At 38.0% G+C, this 26,923-nt stretch overlaps 1 protein-coding gene across 1 annotated transcript in view; it reads right to left on the bottom strand.

Annotated features, from left to right (window-relative positions):
• Nucleotides 1-26,923, bottom strand: part of M1AP (meiosis 1 associated protein) — an 82,279-nt gene that overhangs the window by 34,890 nt on the left and 20,466 nt on the right. Inside the window, exons 2-3 of the mRNA XM_003922568.4 lie at nucleotides 24,973-25,158; nucleotides 15,547-15,715 (exon numbers count right to left, since the gene is read on the bottom strand). Coding sequence (XP_003922617.1) covers nucleotides 15,547-15,715; nucleotides 24,973-25,158 — 355 coding nt within the window. The remainder of the gene's footprint in view (nucleotides 1-15,546; nucleotides 15,716-24,972; nucleotides 25,159-26,923) is intronic.

The following is a 26,923-nucleotide window of genomic DNA, read 5'->3' as shown; positions in this document are numbered from 1 at the left end:
GGCCAACATGGTGAAACTCTGTCTCTACTAAAAATACAAAAATTAGCCAGGTGTGGTAGCAGGCACTTGTAATCCCAGCTACTTGGGAGGCTGTGGCAGGAGAATCTCTTGAACCCAAGAGGCAGAAATTGCAGTGAACTGAGACTGAGTCATTGCACTCCAGCCTGGGCAACAAGAGTGAAACTCTGTCTCAAATAAACAAAACAAAACAAAACAAAAGCACATATGTAATTTTGTTAGAATCTTGCCAAATTTCCCTCCAAAAATGTTGTATCATTGTGCATTTGGCCAGATGTATTTGGAAGTGTAGCTTCAGCAATAAAAGGTGTTTACATGCTTTTTAAACTTTTGCCAGTCTAATAATGGATAGAAAATGATATTTTGGTGTAGTCCTAATTTCCATTTTTCTAATTATGAGTGAGGTTGAACCTATTTTCATATGTTTAAGGACCATTAAAAAGTCTGTTTTTGAATTATCTATTCATGACTTTTGTCCATTTTTCTGTTGTGTTTTTAGTCTTATTCCTTAATTTTAAAGTGTTCTTGATATATTAGAGATATTAGTCTTTTTCCCCCTGTGGCATACATTGCAAATACTTTCTCCTGGTTTTTCAGTTGTCTTTTGACATTGTTTATGGTACTTTTTGCCATGTCAAAGATTTTTATTTTTATATAGTTAAATAACTAAATCTTTTCTTTATTATACCTGGATTTTGAATTGTAATTAGATGACCTTTTTCTATGCTGAAATTATAAAGAAATTCACCAATGTTTTCTTTTAATTATTTGCATTTAGATCCCTGGTCTATTTGGAATCTTTTCCAGATGGCTAACCAGTTGTGCCAGCATTACTTTTTGAACATTTCATCTTTGCCTTAGTGATTTGAGATGTGTCCTTTATCCTATGCTGAATTAATATCTATATTTGTGCCTCTTTCTGGACCTTGAATATATATAGTTGAGTCCCATATCAATTCTTGCACTGTATTAACTAGTGCTCTAGTGGTAGGTATAAGATAGGGCTAATTTCAGATAGAGAAGTGGCCATATTGTCCTCTGATAGGGTAGTGGCAACACAAGTCATTTACCAAGTAAAGCAGTGGTGTCAAACATGTTAGGGGATGGGGAATGAGCAGAGAAGAGTTGAGATTTAATCAGAAGAACTTCCTTTAAGCAACAATTTCCGAGGGAGAGAGAGAGAGAGAGAGAGAAAGAGAGAGAGAGAGAGAGAGAGAGAGAGATAGAGAGAGAGAGAGAGATGATGGAGAACTTGAGCTTACTGAGCTGAAGAGAAGGGAGAAAAGGAGGTAAAAAGAAAGAACCAAACTGAACAAGAGTAAATAAGGGACTTTCAGTCTGGCTCGGTTCCAGTACCCAACAAACTGATATTCCTGTAAAAACAGCTATAAACTTGGAATAATATTTATTTGATTGATTGATTGATTGATTGATTGAGACAGAGTCTCATTCTGTCCCTCAGGCTGGAGTACATTGGTGCAATCTTGGCTCACTGAGACTTCCACCTCCCAGACTTAAGCTATTCTTGTGCCTCAGCCTCCTGAGTAGCTGGGACTACAGGTGTGCACCATTGCATCTGGCTAAGTTTTGTATTTTTAGTAGAGACGGGGCTTCACCATGTTTGCCAGGCTGGTCTTGAACTCCTGGCCTCAAGTGATCTGCCTGCCTCAGCCTCCCAAAGAGCTGCGATTACAGGTGTGAGCCAACTCTCCTGGCCTGAATAATATTTAAAAAACCAACTACCTGAAGGCTCTGGAGAGTGAACAAAAGCAGACTTTGGAGAGGAGTTGAAACTTAGAGTAACCAGGTAAACCAGCAAGGAATGAGTTCCCCATTTTTTGCACTTTCTAAGAGTGGCTGCAGTCACAGTAGTGTGGAGGTAGCTAAAAATTGGAAAGAAAAGCTTTGTCTTTCACTAGCATTGCTAGGTTAAGGAGTCTGGGGTAACCAGTACCTTCAAAGAGTGAGGAAGAAATACATGAAAGGAGAGAGCCAGAGCCAGAGCACCCTAAATTATGTGTTTAAACATGGTCTAGGTAACTAGCTGACTGGACCCTGCACTATACACATACGGGTTGAACTGAAAGGAGCTTATAGTTTAGGCTTAAAGATTGAGACTGAGATCTGAGTCCATGCTCACTGCAGGCACAACAGGTTGCAGTTTGAATTTAACAAAGTTAATTGTCTGAAAAATAAACACTTTTCAGAGCAATATAATAGAATCCAGTAAAAATAAAAATAAAAAGGGGGGGAGGGGAAAAATAAAATCCAGTCTTTATAAGACAATGTTCACAAAATACAATCCAAATGTTTTGTCATACCGAGACAGAAAACTATGACTCAGTCTCAAAGGAAAATATTTCAACAGATGCAAACCCGAAGATGACAAGATAAATTCATCAGGCAAGAATTTTAAAGTATCATAATTAGAATTTGCTTAATGAGGAATGGAAAATATGTTCATAATAAATGAAAAGCTAGAATAGCAACCAACCAAGCAAAAAGTCATAGTCTTGGGCTGTGCAGAACACTTTAAACAGATTTAACATTTGGGTAATTGAAGTCTTAGAAAGAGAGAAAGAAAAAATGAGGCAGAAAAGATATTTAAAAAAGTAATGGCAGAAAATTTCCCAAGTTGGGTTAAGATATAAATTTACAGGCTGGGCACAGAGACTCATGCCTGTAATCCTGGCATTTTCAGAGGCCAAGGTGGGAAGATCGCCTGAGCCAAGGAATTCGAGACCAGTCTGGACAACATGGTGAAACCTCATCTCTGCCAAAAAAAAATTACAAAAATTAGCTGGGTGTGGTAGGATGAGCCTGTGGTCTCACCTACTTGGGAGGCTGAAGCAGGAGGATCACCTGAGCCCAGGGGGTTGAGGCTGCAGTGAATTATAATCACATCACTGTATTCCAGCCTGAGTGACACAGTGAGACCCTATCTCAAAATAAAAAAGATAATTGGGAGGCCGAGGCGGGCGGATCACAAGGTCAGGAGTTCCAGACCAGCCTGGCCAATACGGTGAAACCCCATCTCTAAAGGGAAAAAAAAAAAAAAAAAAAAAAGATAATCAATTTTTAGATTCAAAAGGCTCAGGGAACCTCAAATAGGATGAATTAGAAGAAATTCACATCTAAACACATAATTGTCAAGCTACTGAATAATAAACATAAGAGAAATTTCTTGAAAGCGCTAGAAAAAATGATTCTTTACATACAGGGAAAAATGATTTAGGGACTGTAACTTTTGATCAGAAACCATGGAAGGCCAGAAGACAGTGGAACATCAAATGATCCTCCCATCTCAGCCTCCCAAGTAGCTGGGACTACAGTTGTGCACCCCCACACCCAGCTAATTTTTTGATTTTTTATAGATGAAATCTCACTATGTTGTCCAAACTGGTCTCAAACTCCTGAGCTCAAGCAATCCTCCCCACTTGGCCTCCAAAGTGCTGGGATTATAGGTATGAGCCACCATGCCTGGCCCTCTTAAGTTCCTTAAAATATATATTTGCTTAAAGGCAAAAACATTTTTTTCTGAGAGAGGGTCTCACTCTGTTACCCAGAGTGCAGTGGCACAATTACAACTCACTGTAGCCTTGACCTTCCAGGCTCAAGTGATCCTCCCATCTCTGCCTCCCAAGTAGCTGGGCTAACGGGCGAACACTACCACGCCAAGGTAATTTTTATATTTTTTTGTAGAGATGGGGTTTCATCATGTTGCCCAGGCCGGTCTTGAACTCCTGAGCTCAAGTGATCTGCCCATCTTGACCTCCCAAGGTGCTGGGATTATAGGCTAAAGCAAAAAATTTAACACTATTGTGGAGTTTATGTAGATGTAATACACATGACAATTATAACATGAAAGACAGTGTATGTCAATGGGGGCACTAAATGGACTTAATAGCACATTTTCTATATTTTACATGAAATGGTACTATATATATATATTAATTCTGAGTAGGCTGTAAAAGAGTTTTTAAAATACATTTTAATTCCCATAAGGTCTTTACATTTTATGTGAATATTGTAATCTGAGGTTTCTACATTTTATGTTAAATAGTATTATATTGATTCTAAGTAGACTGTAAAAAGTTAGGCATATATAATGTAATCCATAGAGAAACTGCAAAAAATGATGACAATAGATAAATTAAAATAAAATTGAAAAATATTTAAATAATCCAAAAGAAATCAGAAAAGCAGAGAAGAAAGATGAAAAAACAGGACAAACAAAAAACAAAATGGTAGACCTGAGTCCAACTATATTAATATGTATGGTAAATGTTAATGGAGTCTACATTCTAAATAAAAGCTGGAGATGATCAGAATAGACATAAGGCAAGAACCAGTTATATGCTGTCTGTAAGAGAGAGAATTTAAATACAAAGACATAAATGAGCTGAAAGTAAATGGATGGGAAAAGATGAACCATAAGACCCAAGATGATGAAACAGTAAGACCTAAGATAAATGAAAACATATATCCAAATGAAGATTTGTGTACAGACATTCATAGCAACTTTCTTCACAATAGTCAAAACTGGAAGCAACAGAAATATCCATTAATAGATAAATGTTTAAACAAAATATGACCCATTCATGCAATATACCACGACTCAGCAATAAAAAGAAAACTCACTACTGACATAAACAACATGGATGAATCTCAAAATCTGAATTAAAAAAATCTAAATGCAAAAGGCTTGTGTACTGTAGGATTCCACTTACACAAAATACAGACTAATCTACAGACAAAAAGCAGCCCCTTACCTGGGGCTGAAGGGATGGATGCAGTGTAAAGGGGCAAGATAAATCTTTTTTGAGGATGAGGGAAATGTTCTGTATCTTGATTGTGATGATGATTTGTGGGCATATACATTGGTCAAAATTCACTGAATTGTATACTTTGAATGGATGCAATTTATGGTATATAAATTATTCCTCAATAAAGGAAGGAAAGGAAAAATTTTAAAAAGCCAAATTTTAAAATAATTTTAGATTTTCTGCTGAACAAAAAAAATTATTTAACTCAAGTTTTAAAGAGAACAATTTACTATTTTTCTGAGACCATGGTTTCTATTAATGAATAAACAAATGTCTCTCTGTGTTAAAAATCTTTAGGTAATAAATACAACAGTGGTTCTAATTTAGTCTTAATGCCAGAGGGAAATGACTTTAATGCAGTTATCAAAGACAGACACAATGAACAGTTGTGTTTTCTGGTCCATTTTCTAAGACACTGAAAGGGGAAAAATCAGTATCTGTTTTGATAATTGCACTGAAGCATAGAAGAGGCTCCCCTCCCAGCCTTTTCTTTCTGGCATTCTTTATCTTCTGTGTTTGGGTTGTTAACATTTGGTGTTTCCTGAGAACACATATGGAGAAAATGCCTTCCTAAAAGAGCTTGACATTGATCCCTGACAAAGTCTAGGAGGAAATATTAAACAGATGGTTTGTGAGCACTTAGAAAGGGAACCTGATACCCTTGTGTATGACTGAGAGATATAGACTAGTTGACAGCATCATTAGGTTGATTTGTAACTGGCTGAATGACTTACATACCCAATGAGTGCAGACTGCTGTCAACCTGCATAGATGCCCTCTGGATGCCAGAGTTATTGATCTCAGTGGCCATTTTAGTTTTAGCATATTTATTACTTTGTCATTCTTCAAAAAGCTATTATAAAACTTTTATTGTAAGCAAATAATACATGAATACATGCCATAAAAATGTAAGCTATGAAGCATAGCAACAAAAATGAACACTCATGAATCCTTTATTTAACTTCAGGTGTAGAACATCATCAGTACTCCTGAGATATCTGCATGCTTTTCCCTAAGCTTCTCCAGAAGAAATCTTGTCACACTGACTTTTATTTTTATCATTTCTTTTAACAGTAGTATTGTAATGTACCTATGCAACAATCCTACATGATCTGCACATGTACCCCAGAACCTAAAGTACAATAAAAAAAAAATTCCCTTTGTACTTTTCAAAAAAAAAAAAAAAGTAGCTTTGTGGCCAGATGTGGTGGCTCACACCTGAAATCCCAGCACTTTGGGAGGCCGAGGCAGATGGATCACTTGAAGTCAGGAGTTCAAGAACAGCCTGCCTAACATAGTGAAAACCTGTCTCTACTCACAACACAAAAGTTAGCCAGGAGTCAGGGTGTGTATTTGTAATCCCAGCTACTTGGGAGGCTGAAGCAGGAGAATGGCTTGAACCTGGGAGGCAGAGGTTGTGGTAAGTTGAGATCGCGCCATTGCACTACAGTCTGGGCAATAGAGCAAGACTCCATCTCCAAAAAAGAAAAAAAATAGTTTTGTTACTTTAACACTTTGTAATTTTAGTTTTGAGCTTTATAAATAAGTATCATATAGCATACTCCTCTATCTGCTTTTTTCTCAATATTGAAAAGATTCATTTACATTGTTATGTATAGCTGTGGTCCATTCATTTTCAAAAATGTATGATATTTCACTTTGCAAACATTCCTCGAAATATTTATTCTGTATGTCAACTTTTTTTTTGAGACAGTCTTGCTCTGTCACCCAGGCTAGAGTGCAGTGGTGTGGGTATGATCTTGACTCATTGGAGCTTTAACCTCCTGGGTTCAAGTGGTCCTCCCTTCCTCAGCCTCTTGTGTAGCTGTGACTACAGGTGCATGCTACCATGCCAGGCTAATTTTGTCTATTTTTTGTAGAGACAAGGTCTTACTATATTGCTCAGGCTGATCTCAAACTCCTGGGCTCAAGTGATCCTCCTGCTTTTGCCTCCCAAAGTGCTGGGATTATAGGCATGAGCCATCATATGCAGCCATTTTCATGTATATTTTGATGAACAGAAATTTTTAATTTTAAAGTAGTTATACTTATCAATCTTTTATTTTATGGGCTGGGCGCAATGGCTCACGCCTGTAATCCTAGCACTTTGGTAGGCTGAAGTGGGCGGATCACCTGGTTTCAGGAGTTTGAGACCAACCTGGCCAACATGGTGAAACCCTGTCTCTATTAAAAATACAAAAAATTAGCCGAGTGTGGTGATGTGCACCTGTAATCCCAGCTACTTGGGAGGCTGGGGCATGAGAATCGCTTGAACTCAGGCAGTGAGCCGAGATCATGCCACTGCACTCCAGCCTGGGTGACAGAGACTCCGTCAAAAATCTTTTATTTTATGATTAGCAAAATTTATGTCTCATTTAGGAAACACTTATTCCTCTTCCTCTTCCCCAACCTTTGTCATGAAAAATTTCTCGTATACTTTTTTTTTAAGTTTTACACTTTACTTTTCACATGGAAGTCTTTAATCCATCTAAAAACATTATTATAAATGGTGTGAGGTTAGGAATATTTTTTCCCATATGGAATATTGAAAGTTTCAATATGACTTAATGGCTAAATCTATCCTTTTCACATTGCTCTGCCATGTCAGCCAAGCCACATATCAAGTTTTCATGTGGCTGTTTCCAGGCTTCTCTAATCTGTTCTAGTTTGGACAATTTGTCTATTCCTCTGTAAATATGACACTATCTTAATTATAATAGCTTTATAAACCATCTAAACATTTGGTAAGGCAAACCCCTAGCCTTAATATATATCTTTACTTCTAATATATAGAATATATATATATTCTAGAATATATATCTCTCTATATATAATATATAATACACATACATACTCACATATATGAATCAGCTTGTCAAGTTCATCTAAAAACTCTGATAGGATTTTTTGTTTTTTAAAGAGATGATGTTTTGCTCTCACCCAGGCTGGAGTGCACTGATGCGATCATAGCTCACTATAACTTTAAACTCCTGGGCTCAAGGGATCCTTCCTCCTCAGCCTGCCTAAACTTTTTTTGTAGAGAGAGGATTTTGTTATATTGCCCAGGCTAGTCTCAAACTTCAGTCCTCAAGCTATCCTTCCACCTCAGCCTCTCAAAGTGCTAAGATTACAGGTATGAACCATCATACCTGGTCCTGAACTGTTGAATTCTATTACTTATTTCAACTGAAGCAGTATAGAGAAGAGTTAAGCATGGGAGCATTGGAGCCAGACTGCTTGGATGTGAGTCCTTTTCTATCTCTTAACTGAAAAACCTTGGAAAAGTTATTATGAACAAGAAAATATGCCTTAGTTTTTTCATCTAGATAAACAAGGATTAAATAATATGTGGAAACTATTTAGAACAGATAGTATTTGAACAGGAAGTATTCAATAAAATGTTGCTATTGCTATGATCTAAAAACAAATGTTAGAGTATTAAGAGACTGTGGCTTTAGTTCACATGTCTTTTCCTCAAGGCTCAGAATATTTAAAAACAAAATAAGCTAGCAGCATTATTCCCACGATTTATGGCTCTTTTATGGGATTAACTTTGGCTGCTAGAATTGGCAGATTTTCCTCTATTCTGAATTTATGATCAAGATCCAACATTAGGGATCTGCTCTAGGGTTGTAGGGTTGGCTTATACATAAAGAGGGCATTTCAGGACAAAGAAAGCATCTGGCTTTCCCTGTGAGAAGTGTCTCTCTTTTTATCTCTATTTCTTGAACCAATACTTCCTAGTTTTCCTTTAAGACGAAAAGAGGAAAGAGGAACAAAATAGAGAACGAACGGAAAAGAAAGGCTATGAGAACTATGGAAAAAGTTTTATCATATTATGTTACATTAAAATAAAAAATTATATACATGAATTATAACTATGCAACATAAACATGAGTGAGGGACTGAGCCCTACCGTGCAAAAATAAAAGTGCAGTGGGATGGTGAGATGAGTGATTTTAAACAAAAAATACAGTCAGCTTCTTATCAATAAAATATAAATTATTAGAGGTTGAAATTTTCTCAGTAAAAGGCAAATATAAGAAGGACTTTTACTACTATTAATATCAGTAGGTGACATTTATTTGTTTGTGCCAGGTACTGTTATAAGTACTTTCCATGCAAGTTTTTACAAAAACCTCATGAGGTAGTTATGATTTACAAATGAACTTTATAAAATAAGCTATTTTATAAAGCCCAATTTTATAAATGAGAAATTTGTGGAATAAAGAGTTAAATTAACTTGTTCAAGGTTACACAGTTCTAGAGTAAAATGTAAAAATCTGAAAGGATATTTAAATAAATTATGATTAATTCATTCATTGGAATACTTCATAGCTATGAAAGGAATGGGTTAGAGTTCTATGTGCTAATGTGGAAAAAATCCTAGATAAATAGCTAAATGAAAAAAATGCAGAGCAGTTGGTATAATATAGTCTCATTTTTTGTCAAAGAAAATAATATCAATAATAATAATATGTTACATATATATCAGTATACATGCATGTGTAAGGAGGACAGTTCAGTAGAATGTGTCCTACACTGTTGATGGTAGTTATCTCTGGAGGCTGAAATTTTGGGTCATTTTGAATTGTCTCTATTATGCTTCTATAATGTTTACATTTGTATAATGCATAATAAAAAATTTAAAAACAGCCAGGCAAAAGCTACTACAAACAGCACTGGATGGGATTTTTCAGCAAAATTTAAAACTAAAGAATAAAATGGGCCGGGCGCGGTGGCTCAAGCCTGTAATCCCAGCACTTTGGGAGGCCGAGGCGGGTGGATCACGAGGTCAAGAGATTGAGACCATCCTGGTCAACATGGTGAAACCCCGTCTCTACTAAAAATACAAAAAAATTAGCTAGGCATGGTGGCGCATGCCTGTAATCCCAGCTACTCAGGAGGCTGAGGCAGGAGAATTGCCTGAACCCAGGAGACGTAGGTTGCGGTGAGCCGAGATCGCGCCATTGCACTCCAGCCTGGGTAACAAGAGCGAAACTCTGTCTCAAAAAAAAAAAAGAATAAAATGAAAAATACCAGGAACAAATTAAAAGAAGTCCCATTTATACAGTTAGAAGAAAATATATAATAGGCGATATGGTTAAAATTTATAGAAAACCTTAACTAATGTGAAAGTAATTTAAAGTTAACCATTTTATATTAGATCCTGTTAAGGAAGTTTCTAAAATGTGAGTCTACTTTCTTAATTGCTAAATTCATTCTTTTTTGGTGATGCTGGACTTGCAGGGTCTCCAGGTCATTTTTGTGATAATTAGTTCTCACTGTGCAGAACAATACTAAAGTAGGCAGAATTTAGATTGAAGGACGTATTCTCATAGTTATTTTATAAATGAATCTACAATAGCAACATTCGCTTTTGACTTATTTCTCTCTGAAAAGTGGAGTATAGATAATTTTTATTTAATTGATGATCATGGCTATCAAGTAAAAGAATTATGACTAGGTTTAAGAAGTGTTTGAATCAATTCGTGATATTCATGAGTTATGGATGGAAGCTATGGCTGTTTGGGATATATCCCTAACTATTTCAATTGATGTCACAGAGGCTGACCCCACCACTCACAAATCATTTTTTCCCCCAATCATTTGTTTTGTCAAGAAACATTTATTGAGAATCTATTGTGTGTCAGGTAGAGTGATAAGTGTTAGTGATAGAAAGATATAGAAGACACAGTCTTAGTTCCAGGTGGCAGTCCACTTGAGACTTGGCCATTAAAAACAAATCTCAGAAATATACCAAACCATCCATATACAAAACTTTTCAAAAATATTAATAATAAATATAGCTAACTTTTATGGAGAACTTACATGATCTCATTTAATTCCCACAACTACTACATGGGGTAGGAATTAATAACTAAGGCTTAGTGAGGCTAAATACCTTGCTTAAAGTTGCACAGCTAGAAAGTGATGAAAACTGGAATTTAGACCTGGGCAATCTAGTTTTGGAGCACCCATCTTTCTGAGAATGAGAGAAGCTGCTGTTGCTAATGTCTGGATAATAACACCAAGATAAGGCAAAACACTAAAGGAATAAAATAATTAATTATGAGGAAAGCACAGGCAAACTAGGTAGATTCTGAGCAATGAGTCATATACGCTTAACCCACAAAGAGGAATTACAAGCAATTTATGGGAGGATGCATTATTCAGAAGCAAATGGGAAGTTACTGGAAGAGTCATCAGCACTGACACAAGTAGAAAGCTGCTTTCCTGCGTTTAAAAGCTCTTCCATACAATGCTAGCCACTAACTATTCTAAAGAAAGGCATCAGACAGCCTTAGAGTACTCTAACCTCTATGCCATTGGAGACATAAGTTCTTTCTGGGGACAGTCACAGAAGGCAGAAAAGAACACAGTACATGCCTGATCTGTCACTGGCCAAAGAGAAAGAAAAAGAGCTCATCTCTCAGATTCATTCTGAAAGCCCAATGAGAAGGGCTCTGACTGGTGGCCTGGGGAACTATCATTGCCTCAGCCTGGGTCATGACCCATTCTGTGACCAGGAAGTTGGAGGTGTTATCGGAGAAAGGGGATATAGACGATGCTGGGCAGACCAAGACTAGCCTCCAGGGGTATCAAAGTCATTGATTCACTCAACAAATAAGTGCTGATAATGTAGGATATATACCAAGACACAGAAATGAGTAAGACAAGTTTCTAATCCCACAGTGCTTACAGTTTAATGCAGAGGGAAAAGATATCACGTGGTTTACAGTTTAGGCAAGAAGACACAATTATTGCATAATCAAGCAATATTGAAAAATTCTACATGCTATTTAATTAAGTGCTAAATTGTGTACTAGAGACCACCAGTGATGTGGTTGTTCTAAGAAAAAGAAAATCAATACATAGTACTGAACCTGAATTAGGATTTAAAGAATGAATAGGATTTGGCTGGAAGAGAATAGAGGAAGAAATTCAGAGGGAAGAAGAGGGAATTCAGAGGAAAAGACTGCTATGAGCACAGGGATGGAGGTAGAAAGGACAGTCAGTGAAGAGACAGGAGGGCACACAGTAAGTAAATGAGAGCTCATGAATCACACAGCTATGGTTGGTTGCCTTGCCTCCCCTGCCAGAACAGTATCAGTGGCTGCATGATGGTGGAAGCATCCACATGTGTCAGAATCTGACAGGAACCACACCCTTAGTTATCAACCCTCTCTCCTACCTAATTAGAGGGAGACAAGATGGGAAGGGGAGGAAGAGTGGAGTGAAGTCATCTGCACAGGACCAGAAAGAGATCAGTGGTATCAGAACAGTGGGTACTTCCATGTGTGCACAACTGTGGAAAAGGCCAATACAGTTCGAAAGGACTGCAGGGGGGTGAACTGTTACTTGAGTGTTGGATGAATTAAAACTGGTCCAAAAACCCTTGAACTCCATAATTTGGAGATCTCCACTTGACTTCCTGACTAAAATATTTTCATAAATTTTCACTACCTTAAATTGAAATCCAAATGTTTTAGCATGGCATAGATGGCTGTTTTCATCTAACCCTTGCCTACCTTTGTGCCTCACTCACACCTCTGCCTGACATGCTCTGATGTAGGGAACCATAGGCACTTCTCAAAAGTTGGGCATATCTTGCTTCTCATGTCTCTGGGTCTCCTTTTTGAGTGGCCCTTTTCCTCTTCCTCTGCTTAGCTACTTCCTACCTGTCCTCCAAGACAGTGATCCCCAACCTTTCTGGCACCTCGGGCTGGTTTCATGGAAGACAATTTTCCCACAGATGGGTGGGTGGAAAGGTTTCCGGTTGAAACTGTTCCACCTCTCATCATCAGGGATTAAGTAGATTCTCATATAAGGAGTGCACAATCTAGATCCCTCATATGCACAGTTCATAATAGGGTTTGCTCTACTATGAAAATCTAATGCCATAGCTGATCTGACAGGAGGCGGAGCTCAGGCAGTAATGCTCACTCACCACCACCCTTCCCTTCCCTCCTGCTGTGTGACCCAGTTCCTAATGGGCCACAGATGGTACTAGTTCATGGCCCGGGGGTTGGGGACCCCTGCTCTAAGACACAGTTTGAATACTTCTTCTTCTTGGAAGTGTAGGATTGTGGGTAACTTAAATTTACTTATTTCTGCTTATTTGCTTTTTAAATTTGTTTATAATAAACATGAATATTTTTCAGTATGTAAATATTAAGGAAACTGTCATTAAGGTAAACCTAGTGACTGGAACAAGGGGAAAAACCATGACATAGTACTGCTTCACACTTTGTCTCCAAAGAAATCCTAGGAGGTAATTCAAGAATAAAAGTCTGGGCCGGGTGTGGAGGCTCACACCTGTAATCCCAGCACTTTGGGAGGCCGAGGCAGGTGGATCACCTGAGGTCACGAGTTCAAGACTAGCCTGGCCAACATGCTGAAACCCTATCTCCACTAAAAAATAAAAAAATTAGCTGGGTATGGTGGCAGGCACCTGTAATCTCAGCTACTCAGGAGGCTGATGCAGGAGAGTTGCTTGAACCTCGGAGGCAGGAAAAAAAAAAGGTCTGGCCGTGCATGGTGGCTCACGCCTATAATCCCAGCACTCTGGGAGGATGAGGCAGGTGGATCACCTCAGGTCAGTTCCAGACCAGCCTGGCCAACATGGTGAAACCCCGTCTCTAGTAAAAATACAAAAGGTAGCTGGGCGCAGAGATGCTAGCCTGTAATCCCAGCTACTCAGGAGGCAGAGGCAGGAGAATCACTTGAACCCAGGAGGCAGAGGTTGCAGTGAGCCGAGATCATGCCATTGCACCACTCCAACCTGGGTGACAGGAGCGAGACTTTGTCTCAAAAAAAAAAAAAAGAAAAAAAAGAATAAAAGTCTGTCTAACCTTCCTTCCTTCCTTCTTCCTTTCTTCCTTCCTCTCCTTCCTTCCTCCCTCCCTCCCCCTTTCTCTCTCTCATTCTCTCTTTCCTTCCTTCTTTCATTCCTTCTTTCTCTCTTTCTTTCTTTTCTTTTCTTTCAGACAGGGTCTCGATCTGCATGGGCTCACGCAATCCTCCCGACTCAGCCTCACAAGTAGCTTAAACTATAGGCATGCACAACCACACCCAGCTAATTAAAAAAAATTTTTTTTCTAGAGATGAGATCTCACTGTTTCCCAGGCTGGTCTCGAACTCTTAGGCTCAAGTGATCTTCCTGCTTGGGCCTCCCAAAGTGTTGGGATTACAGGTGTGAGCCATTGTGCCCAGCCAAAAGTCTAATTTCAAAACTAGACATTTTTCCCCCATTGGATTAGCAAAGATAAAGAACAAACAAGGATAATTCCTAGCAGGAAATTATTATTTACTATTGGTGACAGTCTTATTATTGGTGAAATTATGAATTGGTATGATCTTTTTGGAGAGTTTTTTGACAATAACTGTCAAAAATGCATATATTGTTTTACCTCCTAGTAACTTTATTTCTAGAAATTTATTCCACAGAAAATGTCTGCACAAATGCACAGTTATACACATAAGCAGAGAAGGCAATATAATTTATGGGCTCAGAGCAAAATGAAAATGCAGAGCTCTCTGGTCAAAAAGCAGGAAAAAAGTGCCATGAAAGTACAAAAATTTAAAACTTTTTCCTTTTCTTTTTTTCTGTGATCTCTTTCTTAAGATTTCATGGTGTGTATGTTTGTGCGTTTATGTGTGTGCACATGTGCACATGTGTACATGTTGTTTTTTAATTGTGGCAACAACATTTAACACGAGATCTACCCTTTTAACAAATTTTTACATGTATAGTAGTACAGTATTGTTAACTCTAGGTATAATGTTGTATAGCAGATATCTAGAACTTATTCATCTTTTTTGCCATGACATGGTTTTAAAAAGTTTGCTATTAATGTCACACTTCCTCAGGCACCAGATACTCGCCAAGAAAGTGCAGACCCTCACAGATGCCTAGGCAACTCAGCACAAAAGGAATGTGTACTGGACCTTGACCCAGGTGTCCAGGCCTCTGCCCAGCAGGGGGAACAGAGGCCAGCAGTGGTCATGGATGGCTGATGAGCTGGCACATGAGTGAGGTCTCCACTATGGAGTGGTGGGAAGGAAGCATGTGTGAGCCAAGGCTCAAAGCTCCTGGTGTATGCTCCACTATTCCATCAAACCACACAAAGTCAAAGATAAAATTATTAAGAATTTTAAGACAGAAACCACAGGGCATTTAATCTCAAGCATGGGGGCCTTTCTGTACTTAGGACCCTATGTGACTCCCCTGGTCATTAGCCCATGAAGCCAGCCCTACATATGAGTCTGCTCATATAGCACTGGCTATAAATAGCAAAATGTAAGAAACCAAATTGTACATTAGTGACTAAACAAATAAATTATGGTAAAACCACACAATAAAAAACCAGGTAGCCATTAAAAAACAAGTCTGATATATAAACACTGACACAGCTGTCCAACACACATGAACAAACGTTTCAGAAAATTAGTTGTGTATGTATATGTATGTATCTATAAAAGTGTTAATTAAAATATTAAGAGTATTATTAAAGAGTATTGAGTATTAATATATTAAAATAAAAAATATATAATATATATAATACACACACAACACACACACACACACACACACACACACACACACACACACACACAAAGACCATGGCTTCTTTAAACACAAAAAGACCATGGAAAATGTCTTTCTGACTTGTAAAAGACTACTCATTAAAATTCTTACCATCATTGCTGAGATCCTCAGCAGGAGACGCTGAGGCTGTGTGCTCTAGGATTCCCTTTGTGATCTCAACGACCTGAAGCCTCCTGACTCTGACTAAGTCTGTATCTTTCAATCCTTCCTCCAATTGTCTGACCACCTCTTTTCCAGGCTGAGAAGTCAGAATAGTAATCTGAAAATAAATCCAAGAATCAATGTGTCTATTCTCTCTCATGTACAGAGTGAGGAACATAACAGTTCCTACCTGGAGGATAAATACAGCATAGGTCTGTGGTGGTGGTTACTGTGGCTAGTACAAAGAGGATTTGGCTGTAACTTAAAATTAAATTTTATTTGACAGATTCTGGAAGGCCAGGTTATCACAGGACCTTTCCAATCTGGCTGAGCTGACCCCAGAGAGTGACTGGTGAAGCCATACATGTGTTTTAGTCTTTTAAGACTGCTTGAGCCACTGGCAGCACCTCATGGCTCAAAATACTTAGATTTTACAAGGTAACAAAGGAAATAAGATTCTTAAATTTTACACACTAAATGTATACCAAATATTAAAGAGCCTATATGCTCCTTTTTCTCAGTGATGCTTCCATATCACATTTTCAGACTGATTTATCTCCTTGCTGGATCCACTAGAGGTATTTCTTTTGTTCTTTTGACTCTAAAATGTACTTACCTTGACCAATGTATCTCGTCTGAAGGGATATTCAGGAGTCTGTATATAATTTGCATGTTTTATTCTACCTGAATAAACATTATATATATATATATATATATAACACTGTGTGTGTGTGTGTGTGTGTGTGTGTGTGTGTGTGTGTGTGTGTGTATTTATTTATTTATTTTAGATGGATTCTTGCTCTGTCACCCAGGTTGGAGTACAGTGGCATGATCTCGGCTCACTGCAACCTCTGCCTCCTGGGTTCAAGTGATTTTCCTGCTTCAGCATCCTGAATAGCTGGGATTACAGGTGCGCACCATCATGGCAGGCTAATTTTTTTTTTTTTTTGCATTTTTAGTAGAGATGGGGTTTCACCATGTTGATCAGGCTGGTCTTGAACTCCTGACCTCATGATCTGCCTGCCTCAGATTCCCAGAGTGCTGGGATTACAGGTGTGAGCCACTGCGCCTGGCAACTATATGTTTTTATTAGCAGTTTCTTCTTGAACTTTTAAACTCTGGAAGGTAATCATTAAATATATGTAATTCTCATTTGTACTTAGATATGTTTGATCCATGAAGAGGGATGTAGATGAAAGCACTGTTATTCACTATTATTATTATTTTAAAATACTTTTTTGTTTAGAGCAGCTTTATGTTCACAGCAAAATTGAAAGGAAGGTACAGAGATAGCCCATATTTGCTCCCACATATACATGGCCTCTCTCATTAACAGTATCTTCCACCAAAGTCAATGCAATTGAGGAACCTGTATTGACACATCATAATCACCCAAAGTCCACAGATTACATTAGGGTTGACTTTTGGTGTAGTACATTCTATAAGTCTAGACAAATGCATAATGACATGCACCCATCAGTATAATAAATATTATATGGAGCGTTTTCACCACCCTAAGAATCCTCTCTGCTCTGTCTATTCATTCCTCTTTCTCCTCAACCTCCGGCAACCATTAATCTTTTTAAGTCTCCATAGTTTTGCCTTTTCCTGAATGTCATATAGTTCAGGATATATATGTAGCGTCTTCAGATGGGCTTCTTTAACTTAGTGATATGCAGTTAAGCTTCCTCCATATCTTTTTGTGGCTTGATAGCTCATTTCTTTTTAGTGCTGAATAATATTCCATTGTCTGGACGAATCAGTTTATTTATCCATTCATCTACTGAAGAATAGCTTGGTTGCTTCCAAATTTTGGCAATTATGAATAAAGCTGCCATAAATACCCATGTGTGAGTTTTTGTGTGGATGGGTTTTCAACTCCTTCGGGTAAATACCAAGAAGCATGATTTCTGGATTATATGGTAAATATATGTTTAGTTTTATAAGAAACCATCAAACTGTCTTTCAAAGTGGCTGTGCCATTCTACATTCTCATCAGCAATGATTGAGAGTTCCTGTTGCTCCACAACCTCACCAGCATTTGGTGTTGACAGTGTTCTCGAATTTAGCCATTTTAATAGATCTGTGACAGTATTTCATTGTTTTAATTTGCATTTCCCTGACGTCATATGATGTGGAGTATCTCTTCGTGTTTGTTTACCATTTGTATATGTTCTTTGATGAGGTGTCTGAAAAGGTCTTTGGCCCATTTTTTAAAGTTTTATTTTGTTTTTAATTGACACATAATAATTGTACACATTTCTGGGTATGGTGTGATGTTTTGATACATGTATACATTGTATAATGATCAAATCAGGGTAATTCACATATCTATCACCTCAAACACTTCTCATTTCTTTGTGATGAAAACATTCAAAATCCTCTCTTCTAACTATTTTGAAATATACATTATTGTTAACTATAGTCATGTTATTGTACAATAGAAAACCGGAACTTATTCCTCCTACCTAAGTGTCACTTTGCACCATTGGCCAACCTGTCCTCATCCACCCTTCCCCTCTACTCTCCTCAGCCTCTGATGACCACTATTCAACCCTCTACTTCTATGAGATCAACGTTTTTGGATTCCACAAATGAGTGAGATCATGCAGTACTTGTCCTTCTATGCCTGGCTTATTTTACTTAATATAGTGTTCTCTAGACTCATCCATGTTGTCACAAACAACAGGCTTTTATTCCTTTTTATAAAAGAATGGTATTACATTGTGTATAAATACCACATTTCAAAAATCCATTTATCTATTGACAGTTAGATTTCATATCTTGGCTATTGTACACAGTGCTGTAATAAACCTGGGAGAGTAGATATCTCTGCAACATACTGATTTCCTTTCCTTTGGATATATACCCAGTAGTGGGATTGTTGGGATTATATGGTAGTTCTGTTTTTAATTTTTTGAGAAACCTTCATATTGTTCTCCATAGTGGCTGTACTAATTTGCATTCTTACCAACAATGTAAGGAGGAGGATCCCCCTTCTCCACCTCCTCACCAAAATTATTTATTTTTTATCTTTTTCATAGTAGCCATTCTAATGAGGGTGAGATTATATTTTATTGTGGGTTTGATTTGCATTTCTCTGATTAGTGATGTTGAGCATTTTTTTCACCTACCTGTGGCCATTTGTCTTCTTTTGAGAAATGTTTATTCAGCTCTTTCAGATTATTCATTTTTTTCCCTACTGAGTTGTTTGAGTTCCCTATATATTCTGAATATTAATCCCTTGTCAGTTGCATAGTTTACAAATATTTCCTTTTATTCCGTAGGTTGTTACTTCACCTATTTTTTTTTTTTTTTGAGACAGGGTCTCACTTTGTTATTCAGGTTGGAGTACAGTGGTGCAACCATGGCTCACTAAAGCCTTGACTTCCCAGGCTCAAGTGAGCCTCCTGCCTCAGCCTCTCAAGTAGCTGAGACCACAGATGCATGCTACCATGCCTGGCTCATTTGTGTGTGTGTGTGTGTGTGTGTGTGTGTGTGTGTGTGTGTGTGTATTTTTGGATAGATAGGGGTCTCAATATGTTGATCTGGCTGTTCTGGAACTCTTAGACTCAAGTGATCCTGCTGCCATGGCCTTCCAAAATGCTGGAATTACAGGATAAGCCACTGCACCTGGTCCACTTCATTCTTTTGATTGTTTCCTTTGGTGTGCGAAAGCTTTTTGGTTTGATGAAATTCCATTTGTCTATTTTTGCTGTTGTTGCCTGTGCTTTTGAGATCTTATAAAAAAAAATTCTTGCCCAGACCAACTCATGAATTGTTTCCCTTATATTATTTATTTATTTTTACTGTACTTTAGGTTCTGAGGTACATGTGCAGATCATGCAGGATTGTTGCACAGGTACATACATGGCAAGGTGGTTTGCTGCCTCCATCCCCCCGTCACCTGTATCTGGCATTTCTCCCCATGTTATCTCTCCCCAACCTCCCTACCCCCTGCTGTCCCTCCCCTAATACTCCACTGTGTGATGCTCCCCTCCCTGTGTCCATGTGTTCTGATTGTTCAATGCCCGCCTATGAGTTAGAACATGTGGTGTTTGATTTTCTGTTCTGGTGTCAGTTTGTTGAGAATGATGGTTTCCAGGTTCATCCATGTCCCTACAAAGGACATGAACTCACCTTTTATATGGCTGCATCATATTCCATAGTGTATATGTGTTACATTTTTCTTGTCCAGTCTATCATAGATGGGCAATTGGGTTGGTTCCAGGTCTTTGTTATTGTAAACAATGTTGCAATGAACATACATGTGCATGTGTCTTTATAATAGAACAATTTATAATCCTTTGGGTATATACCCAGTAATGGGATTGCTGGGTCAAATGGAATTTCTATTTCTATATCCTTGAGGAACAGCCACACTGTCTTCCACAATGGCTGAACTAATTTACACTCCCACCAACAGTGTAAAAGTGTTCTTATTTCTCCACATCCTCTTCCGCATCTGTTGTCTCCAGATTTTTTAATGATCACCATTCTAACTGGCGTGAGATTGTATGTCTAAGTTTAAGAGTCAGGGTCTCACTCTGTTGCTCAGGCTGGAATACAGTGGTATGATCATAGCTTACTGCAATCTTGAACTCCTGGGCTCAGGGCTCAAGGGATCCTCTTGCCTTAGCCTTCCAGGTAGTTGGAACTACAAGCATACACCACCACTCTCAGCTAGTTTTTCTAAAAGGTATTTTTTTTGTAGTGGCAGGGTCTCACTATGTTGTCCAGGCTAGTCTTGAACTCCTTACTTCAAGTGATTCTCTTGCCTCAGCCTCCCAAAGTGCTGGGATTACAGGCATGAGCTACTGCACCCGGACTTTTTCCAGATTTTAGAGGAAAAGCTTTCAACTTTTCTTTATTCAATGTGAGTTAGCCGTGGGTTTGTCATACATGTTCTTCATTGTGCTGAGGTACACTCTGTCTCTATTTTCTTGAGAGTTTAAACATTACATTAAGTTTAAACTCTCAACAAAATAGGGACAGAAAGAGTGTACCTCAACACAATGATATTGAATTTTATTGAATGCTTTTTCTGCATCCATGGAGATGATCATATGGTTTATGTCCTTCATTCTGTTAATGTGATGTGTCATGTTTATCAGTTTGCATATGTTGAACCATCCTGCATCCCTGGGACAAATTCTTCTTGATTATGGTAAATGATCTTTTTGATGTGTTGTTGGATTTGGTTTGCAAATATTTTGTTAAGGGTTTTTGCATCTATGTTCATCAGAGATATTGGCCTATAGTTTTCTTTTTTGTTGTTGTGCCCTTGTCTGGTTTTGGTATCAAGGTAATGCTGGCCTTGTAGAATGAGTCTGGAAGCATTCTCTCCACTTCAATTTTTTAGGGTAGTTGAGAAGAATTGGTATTAGTTCTTCTTTAAATGCTTGGTAGAATTCAGCAGTGAATCTATCAGGTCTGGAGATTTTCTTCAACGGAAGACTTTTTATTACTGATTCAGTCTCATTACAAGTACTTACTGTCATTACTTACTGTTGGTTGGTTTAGGCTTTCTATTTTTTCATGATCCAATTTTAGCAGATTGTATATGTACAGAAATTTATCCATTTCTTTTATGTTTTCTAATTTGTTGGTATATACTTCTTCATAATAGTCTATAATAATCCTTTGTATTTTTGTGGTATCAGTTGTAATGTCTCCTTTTTAATCTCTGATTTATTTATCACTCTTTTTTTCTTAGTCTAGCTAAAAGTTTGTGATTTTTTTTATCTTTTCAAAAAAAATAGTTCTTTTTAGTTTGAGACCAGCTTGACTAACATGGAGAAACTCCATCTCGACTAATAATACAAAATTAGCTGAGTGTGGTGGTGCATGCCTGTAATCCCAGCTACTCAGGAAGCTGAGGCAGGAGAACTGCTTGAACCTGGGAGGAAGAGGTTGTGGTGAGCCAAGATGGTGCCATTATACTCCAGCCTGGGCAACAAGAGTGAAACTGTGTCTCAAAAAACAAAACAAAACAAAACAAAACATCAACAACAATAAAAAACAGTTCTTTTGAAATTAAACTTTTATGTTTTTGTTTGTTTAAGAGACAAGGTCTTGCTCTGTCACACAGGCTGGAATGCAGTAGTGTGATCATAGCTCACTGCAGCCTCAAAATTCTGGGCTCAAGCAATCTTCCCACCTTGGCCTCTCAAGTAGCTAGGACTACAGGTGTGCACACCACACCTGGGTAATTAAAAAAATATTTTTGTAGAGATGGGGGTCTCATTATGTTGCCCAGGCTGGTTTTAAACTCCTGGCCTCAATCGATCCTCCTGCCTTAGCCTCCCAAAGTGTTGTACTTTTTAGTCTTTATTTATTTTTTTTTTAGTTTTTATTTCTTTTATTTTTATTTTGATCATTACTATTTTTTTTTCCATCTATTAATTTTGAGTTTAGTATATTCTTGTTCTTCTAGTTCCTTGAGGTGCAATGTTAGGTTGTTTATTTGAGTTCTTTCTTCTTTTTTGATGCAGGCATTTATTGCTATAAACTTCTCTCTTTTGCTATATCTCATAGGTTTTGGTATATTGTGTACCCATTTTCATTTGACTCAAGAAGATTTTAAACTTCGTTTTTAATTTCTCCATTGACCCATTGGTTGTTCAGGAGCATGTGGTTTAATAATGTTCTCTGAGCTTCCTGGATCTGTGGTTTGCTGTCTGACTTGAATTTAAGAAATTCTCAGTTGTTATTGTTCAAGTGTTTCTTCTGTTTCTTTTTTCTTTTCCTTCTGGTATGTCCATTACATGTAAGTCATACCTTTTGTAGTTGTCCCACAGTTCTTGAATATTCTGTTCTGGGTTTTTTTTTCCAGTTTTTTTTTAATCTTTGGTTTTACAGATTTGAAAGTTTCTATTGATATGTCCTCAAGCCCAAAGATTCTTTGATTGTCTATTGATATTGATATTGATATTGATATTGACATTCTATTGATATGTCCTCAAGCCCAAAGACAAGTTTACTAATAGGCCCATCAAAGACATTCTTCATATCTATTACAATGTTTTTGATCTCTAGCACCTATTTTTAATTCTTTCTTAGGATTTCCATCTCTCTGCTTACATTGTCCATATGTTCTTTCATTCTGGCTACTTTCTCCATTAGAGCCCTTAGCATATTAATCATAGTTGCTTTAAATTCTGCAGTCTGAGAATTCCAATGTCTCTGCCATGTCTAGTTCTAATGCTTGCTCTGTCTCTTCAAACTGTGTTTTTTGTCTTTTAGTATGCTTTTTATAGTTGTACATGATGTTCCAGATAAAAGCAACTGCTATAAGCCTTTAGTAATGTGTGGTAAGTGGGAGGGGAAGTATGATTAGGTCTCAGTCTTTTAGTGAATCTATGCCTCTGGACTGTAAACTTTACAAATGTTCCTCAGTTTTTTTCTCTCCCCACTTAGGTAGGACAGGATGGCTAGAGTGGGCTGAAGTTGAGTATTTCCTTTCAGCTACATTGAAGGATACAGCTGGCTGGAGTTTGGTGCTTTCATTCTCCCAGTTCATTTAGACCAGGTGCCCCCAAACTTTTTACACAGGGGGCCAGTTCACTGTCCCTCAGACCGTTGGAGGGCCGCCACATACTGTGCTCCCCTCACTGACCACCAGTGAAAGAGGTGCCCCTTCCTGAAGTGCAGCAGGGGGCTGGATAAATGGCCTCAGGGGGCTGCATGCGGCCCGTGGGTGGTAGTTTGGGGATGCCTGATTTAGACTCTGATAAAATTCCAGCAGGTTAGGGGTTAGGTTCTGTTTAACTAGTTTCTCCTGAGTAATTACCTGTTAAAGTAGTTTCATTATACCCATTAAGAACAGCGTGCTCTGGTGTATTTCAAAATGGTTCATTTTTCCCTCTCTCTATCAGAGGCATGAGGGAATATTCCCCTGATATTTACTACGAGGACCTGGTTAAGCTCTTGGAGGTAAAACTCACCAAAGTGTGGAGTGGCAGGATCATAGCTCACTGCAACTTTGAATTCCTGGGCTCAAGCCATCTTCCTGCCCCAACCTCTCAAGTAGCTAGGACTATGGGTACATACCACCAAGCCTGGCTAATCTTTATTTTTTGTGGAGATGGAGTCTGGCTGTTGCCCAAGCTGCTCTTGAACTCCTGGCCTCAAGATGATTTTCCTGCCTTGGCCTCTCAAAGTGCTGAGATTGCAGTGTGAGCCACAATGCTCATCCTCTCCTAGAATTTCAGACTTGTCCACACCTAGCCTGCAGCAATGTCAATGACAATTTCCTACTCTAGCACTGGCTCCTGTGGAGGTTTCTGTTCCAGTGTGTTGTGATTCTCTGTGTCTGCCTGGTTGTCTCTCCCATTTTGAAGGCAACAGTTTTGCCCTGTGACCTTACTTCTCAGGGATCTAAAAAATATTGCTGTTTTTTTAGTTTGTTAAACTTTTTACTAGTTGTTAGGATGGAGTGGCAACTTCCAAGCTTTGTACATGAAGAATTGGAAACCAGAAATCTCACACAATTATTTTTTGTTTGATCCCTGAGGTTACAAGAGACCAAAACTGTCTTAACTCACACTCACTCATGTACCCAATGAAGTATCCAGCCATGCCTTATTTATATTTTTAAGACTGGCTCAGTCTGGCACTCTCACATTTGCATGCTTGCTAATCTCAAGAAAATATACTCAATTTGATGCCAAGATTTGGTTAAGAAGAATTGTAAATTCCTAAGAGTACCAAGGTAAATATAAATACAGCCACCAATGTAGGCAGTTTAACGCTGGCTTTACAAGTTCCAAAAATCCAGAGGCAGATGGCATATTAAGATTTTATTTTGATTTGTTTTTCCTTATAATTCACTTCAGTCTCTCTCTCTCTCTCTCTCTCTCTCTCTACATATATATATATGGTTTTTTTTTTTTTTTTTTTTTTTTTGAGACGAAGTTTCGCTCTTGTTACCCAGGCTGGAGTGCAATGGCGTGATCTTGGCTCACCGCAACCTCCGCCTCCTGGGTTCAGGCAATTCTCCTGCCTCAGCTTCCTGAGTAGCTGGGATTACAGGCATGCGCCACCATGACCAGCTAATTTTTTGTATTTTTAATAGAGATGGGGTTTCACCATGTTGACTAGGATGGTCTCGATTTTTTGACCTCGTGATCTACCCACCTCAGCCTCCCAAAGTGCTGGGATTACAGGCTTGAGCCACCGCGCCTGGCCCAGTCTATATTTTTAGAGCTCTTCTCTATACCTATCTCTATATTAAGAACTGTACAGGTTATAGGAAGAAGAGAAATATGTCCTTTGCCTGCAAGGAGCTGAAAATCTAGCCTTGAATATTACATCCAGTGTGAATGAAAGATAGAACAATGTAAGGATGGAGTCCTAAAGGCCAGCATCACTTACCTCCAGGGAAGTATAAGCAAGAGCTTCACTTGTGGTCACATGTCTGCTGTATTGTTTAAATTGCTGGAGCCCATCTTCTACTGCCAGTCGCAGAGAAGTGCCTTGTGATCTGAAACAACCTTCTCTCTGTAACATGCGGAGCTCTGAGATGCAGGCCTGCAACCTAGCAAAGTTCCCTTTCACTTGCTGCAGAGAAAAATGAACCAAAGACACAAGTCTTTAGGGACCAGGTTTTAGATGAATTGGCAGTCTAAATTCATTATAAATAATTCCTCAGAAGTTCCTTCCCTTCCTGAAAATTTGCTTACCTGACCAACATCTACTGAATGCCTATTGTGTTCTAGGCACTGCACCAAAGTCTTCCCTATACCAGTGGAAGGAAAATTTGCAGCCATAAGGGTTTTGATTTTGTAGGGTTACCAGAAACATGAAAGGAAGTTTTAATTCATTCACTCACATAAAGGGAAGTCTAGTGTTTGACTGCTTTGTTTTACTTTGGGGTGACCTGCAAACTGGAGGCCAGGCAGGGTTCACCTTAGACATTATCTTCATTTATTAATCAGTCTAGGCATCAAAAGTTTCTCTATTTAAAAATGATGTTTTCCCAGAAGTAAGAATTTTGATGTGGTTGATCACTTCAGAATTCATACAATCCTAATACACTCTTCAGGATAACTTCAGTAGAGATACTTGGCTTAGTCTGTAGTCAGCTTAAGGAGCCAACATGCTAACCCCAGACAGCCACCTTTTGGTTTTTCTCATCTTCCTTCATAAAAACTTGCTCTTAGGAATCAACTAATTTAATCTGATACGAGGCCTATGTTACTTGTCTTAAGGCTATATGCATTTTGATAAATGTGGACTGAAGATATGTGACACCATTTGAAGGGAATCCATGCATCAATAGCAGATGGAGGGTAGGGAAGAATTATATTTGGGATGGGGACACCTTCCTGACCCAAGAGCAGAACTAAGTGATATCTGCAATGCACATAAAATCCATGAGCATGAGCTGTAATCTTGCCAAAATAAAAATACTGCTTAAGTTCCTTAGGAAGGAACTTAAGTTCCTTACCTTCCTGGCTCAGCTCCACAGTTGCTTACATTCTTCTCTCCCCAAGTCTTTGGGGGAAAACACAATAAACTGGATATAATTCTTATACAAAGAAAACTTGTAATCTAGATAGGAAAATAAGAAAACTGTCCAAGGAAGAAATGAGAAGAAATCATACCACAGGTGTAGTCTAGCAGGCTTTAAGCATTTCTTCTCATGTATCCCCTGAAAGAATCTAAGAAACTATGCATTTTTAAGTGAACATCTAGATTTTAAAATTCCTCCTTTATAAGTGGTTGCTAAGGATGTAACTTCCAGCATATTTTAAATATCAACATTTAAAAATAAAACTATATCACTCTTCAAACATAGTCCGATTGAATCTAAACGCCATGGTGATTTGATACTCACCATTACCAATGTTAAAAGTACATGAACAAGCTCTTTTTTTCCCAACAGATAGAAAAATTTAGATTGTTCCTTTTTTTTCTCCCTAAACTCATATTTCCATTTCACTTTCCCTGAGAGTTTTATCATAATGTAAAAGAATTTTTTATGCCTGGCAATCTTTTATTGATCATCCTATTATACTTCTCTGAATCAAAAATAGCTATATTTTGCAAGAGTTCTAAATTTCCTATGACCATAGGCTTTAAGGGATACTCTAGATTGAGTTATTATTAGAATTATCATTCATATACAATTTATCAAAACAACATGTATATACCAATTTTGAGAAATAATTATTGGCATTAAGCATAGCTTTAATTGGAAATGTTCCTCTTAATGGCATGGACGGGCTGGGCTCTTCCAATTAGCTTGGTTTGTGTGAATAAAAAAAATAATTCTGGCTCAAATTATACAACATTCAGTATCAATTTTTATTCCTATTTAATT

The sequence above is a fragment of the Saimiri boliviensis genome, chromosome 1, assembly GCF_048565385.1.
Source record: "Saimiri boliviensis isolate mSaiBol1 chromosome 1, mSaiBol1.pri, whole genome shotgun sequence".
Classification (NCBI taxonomy): Eukaryota; Metazoa; Chordata; class Mammalia; order Primates; family Cebidae; genus Saimiri; species Saimiri boliviensis.
This window is presented reverse-complemented; position numbering and strand designations above follow the sequence as displayed.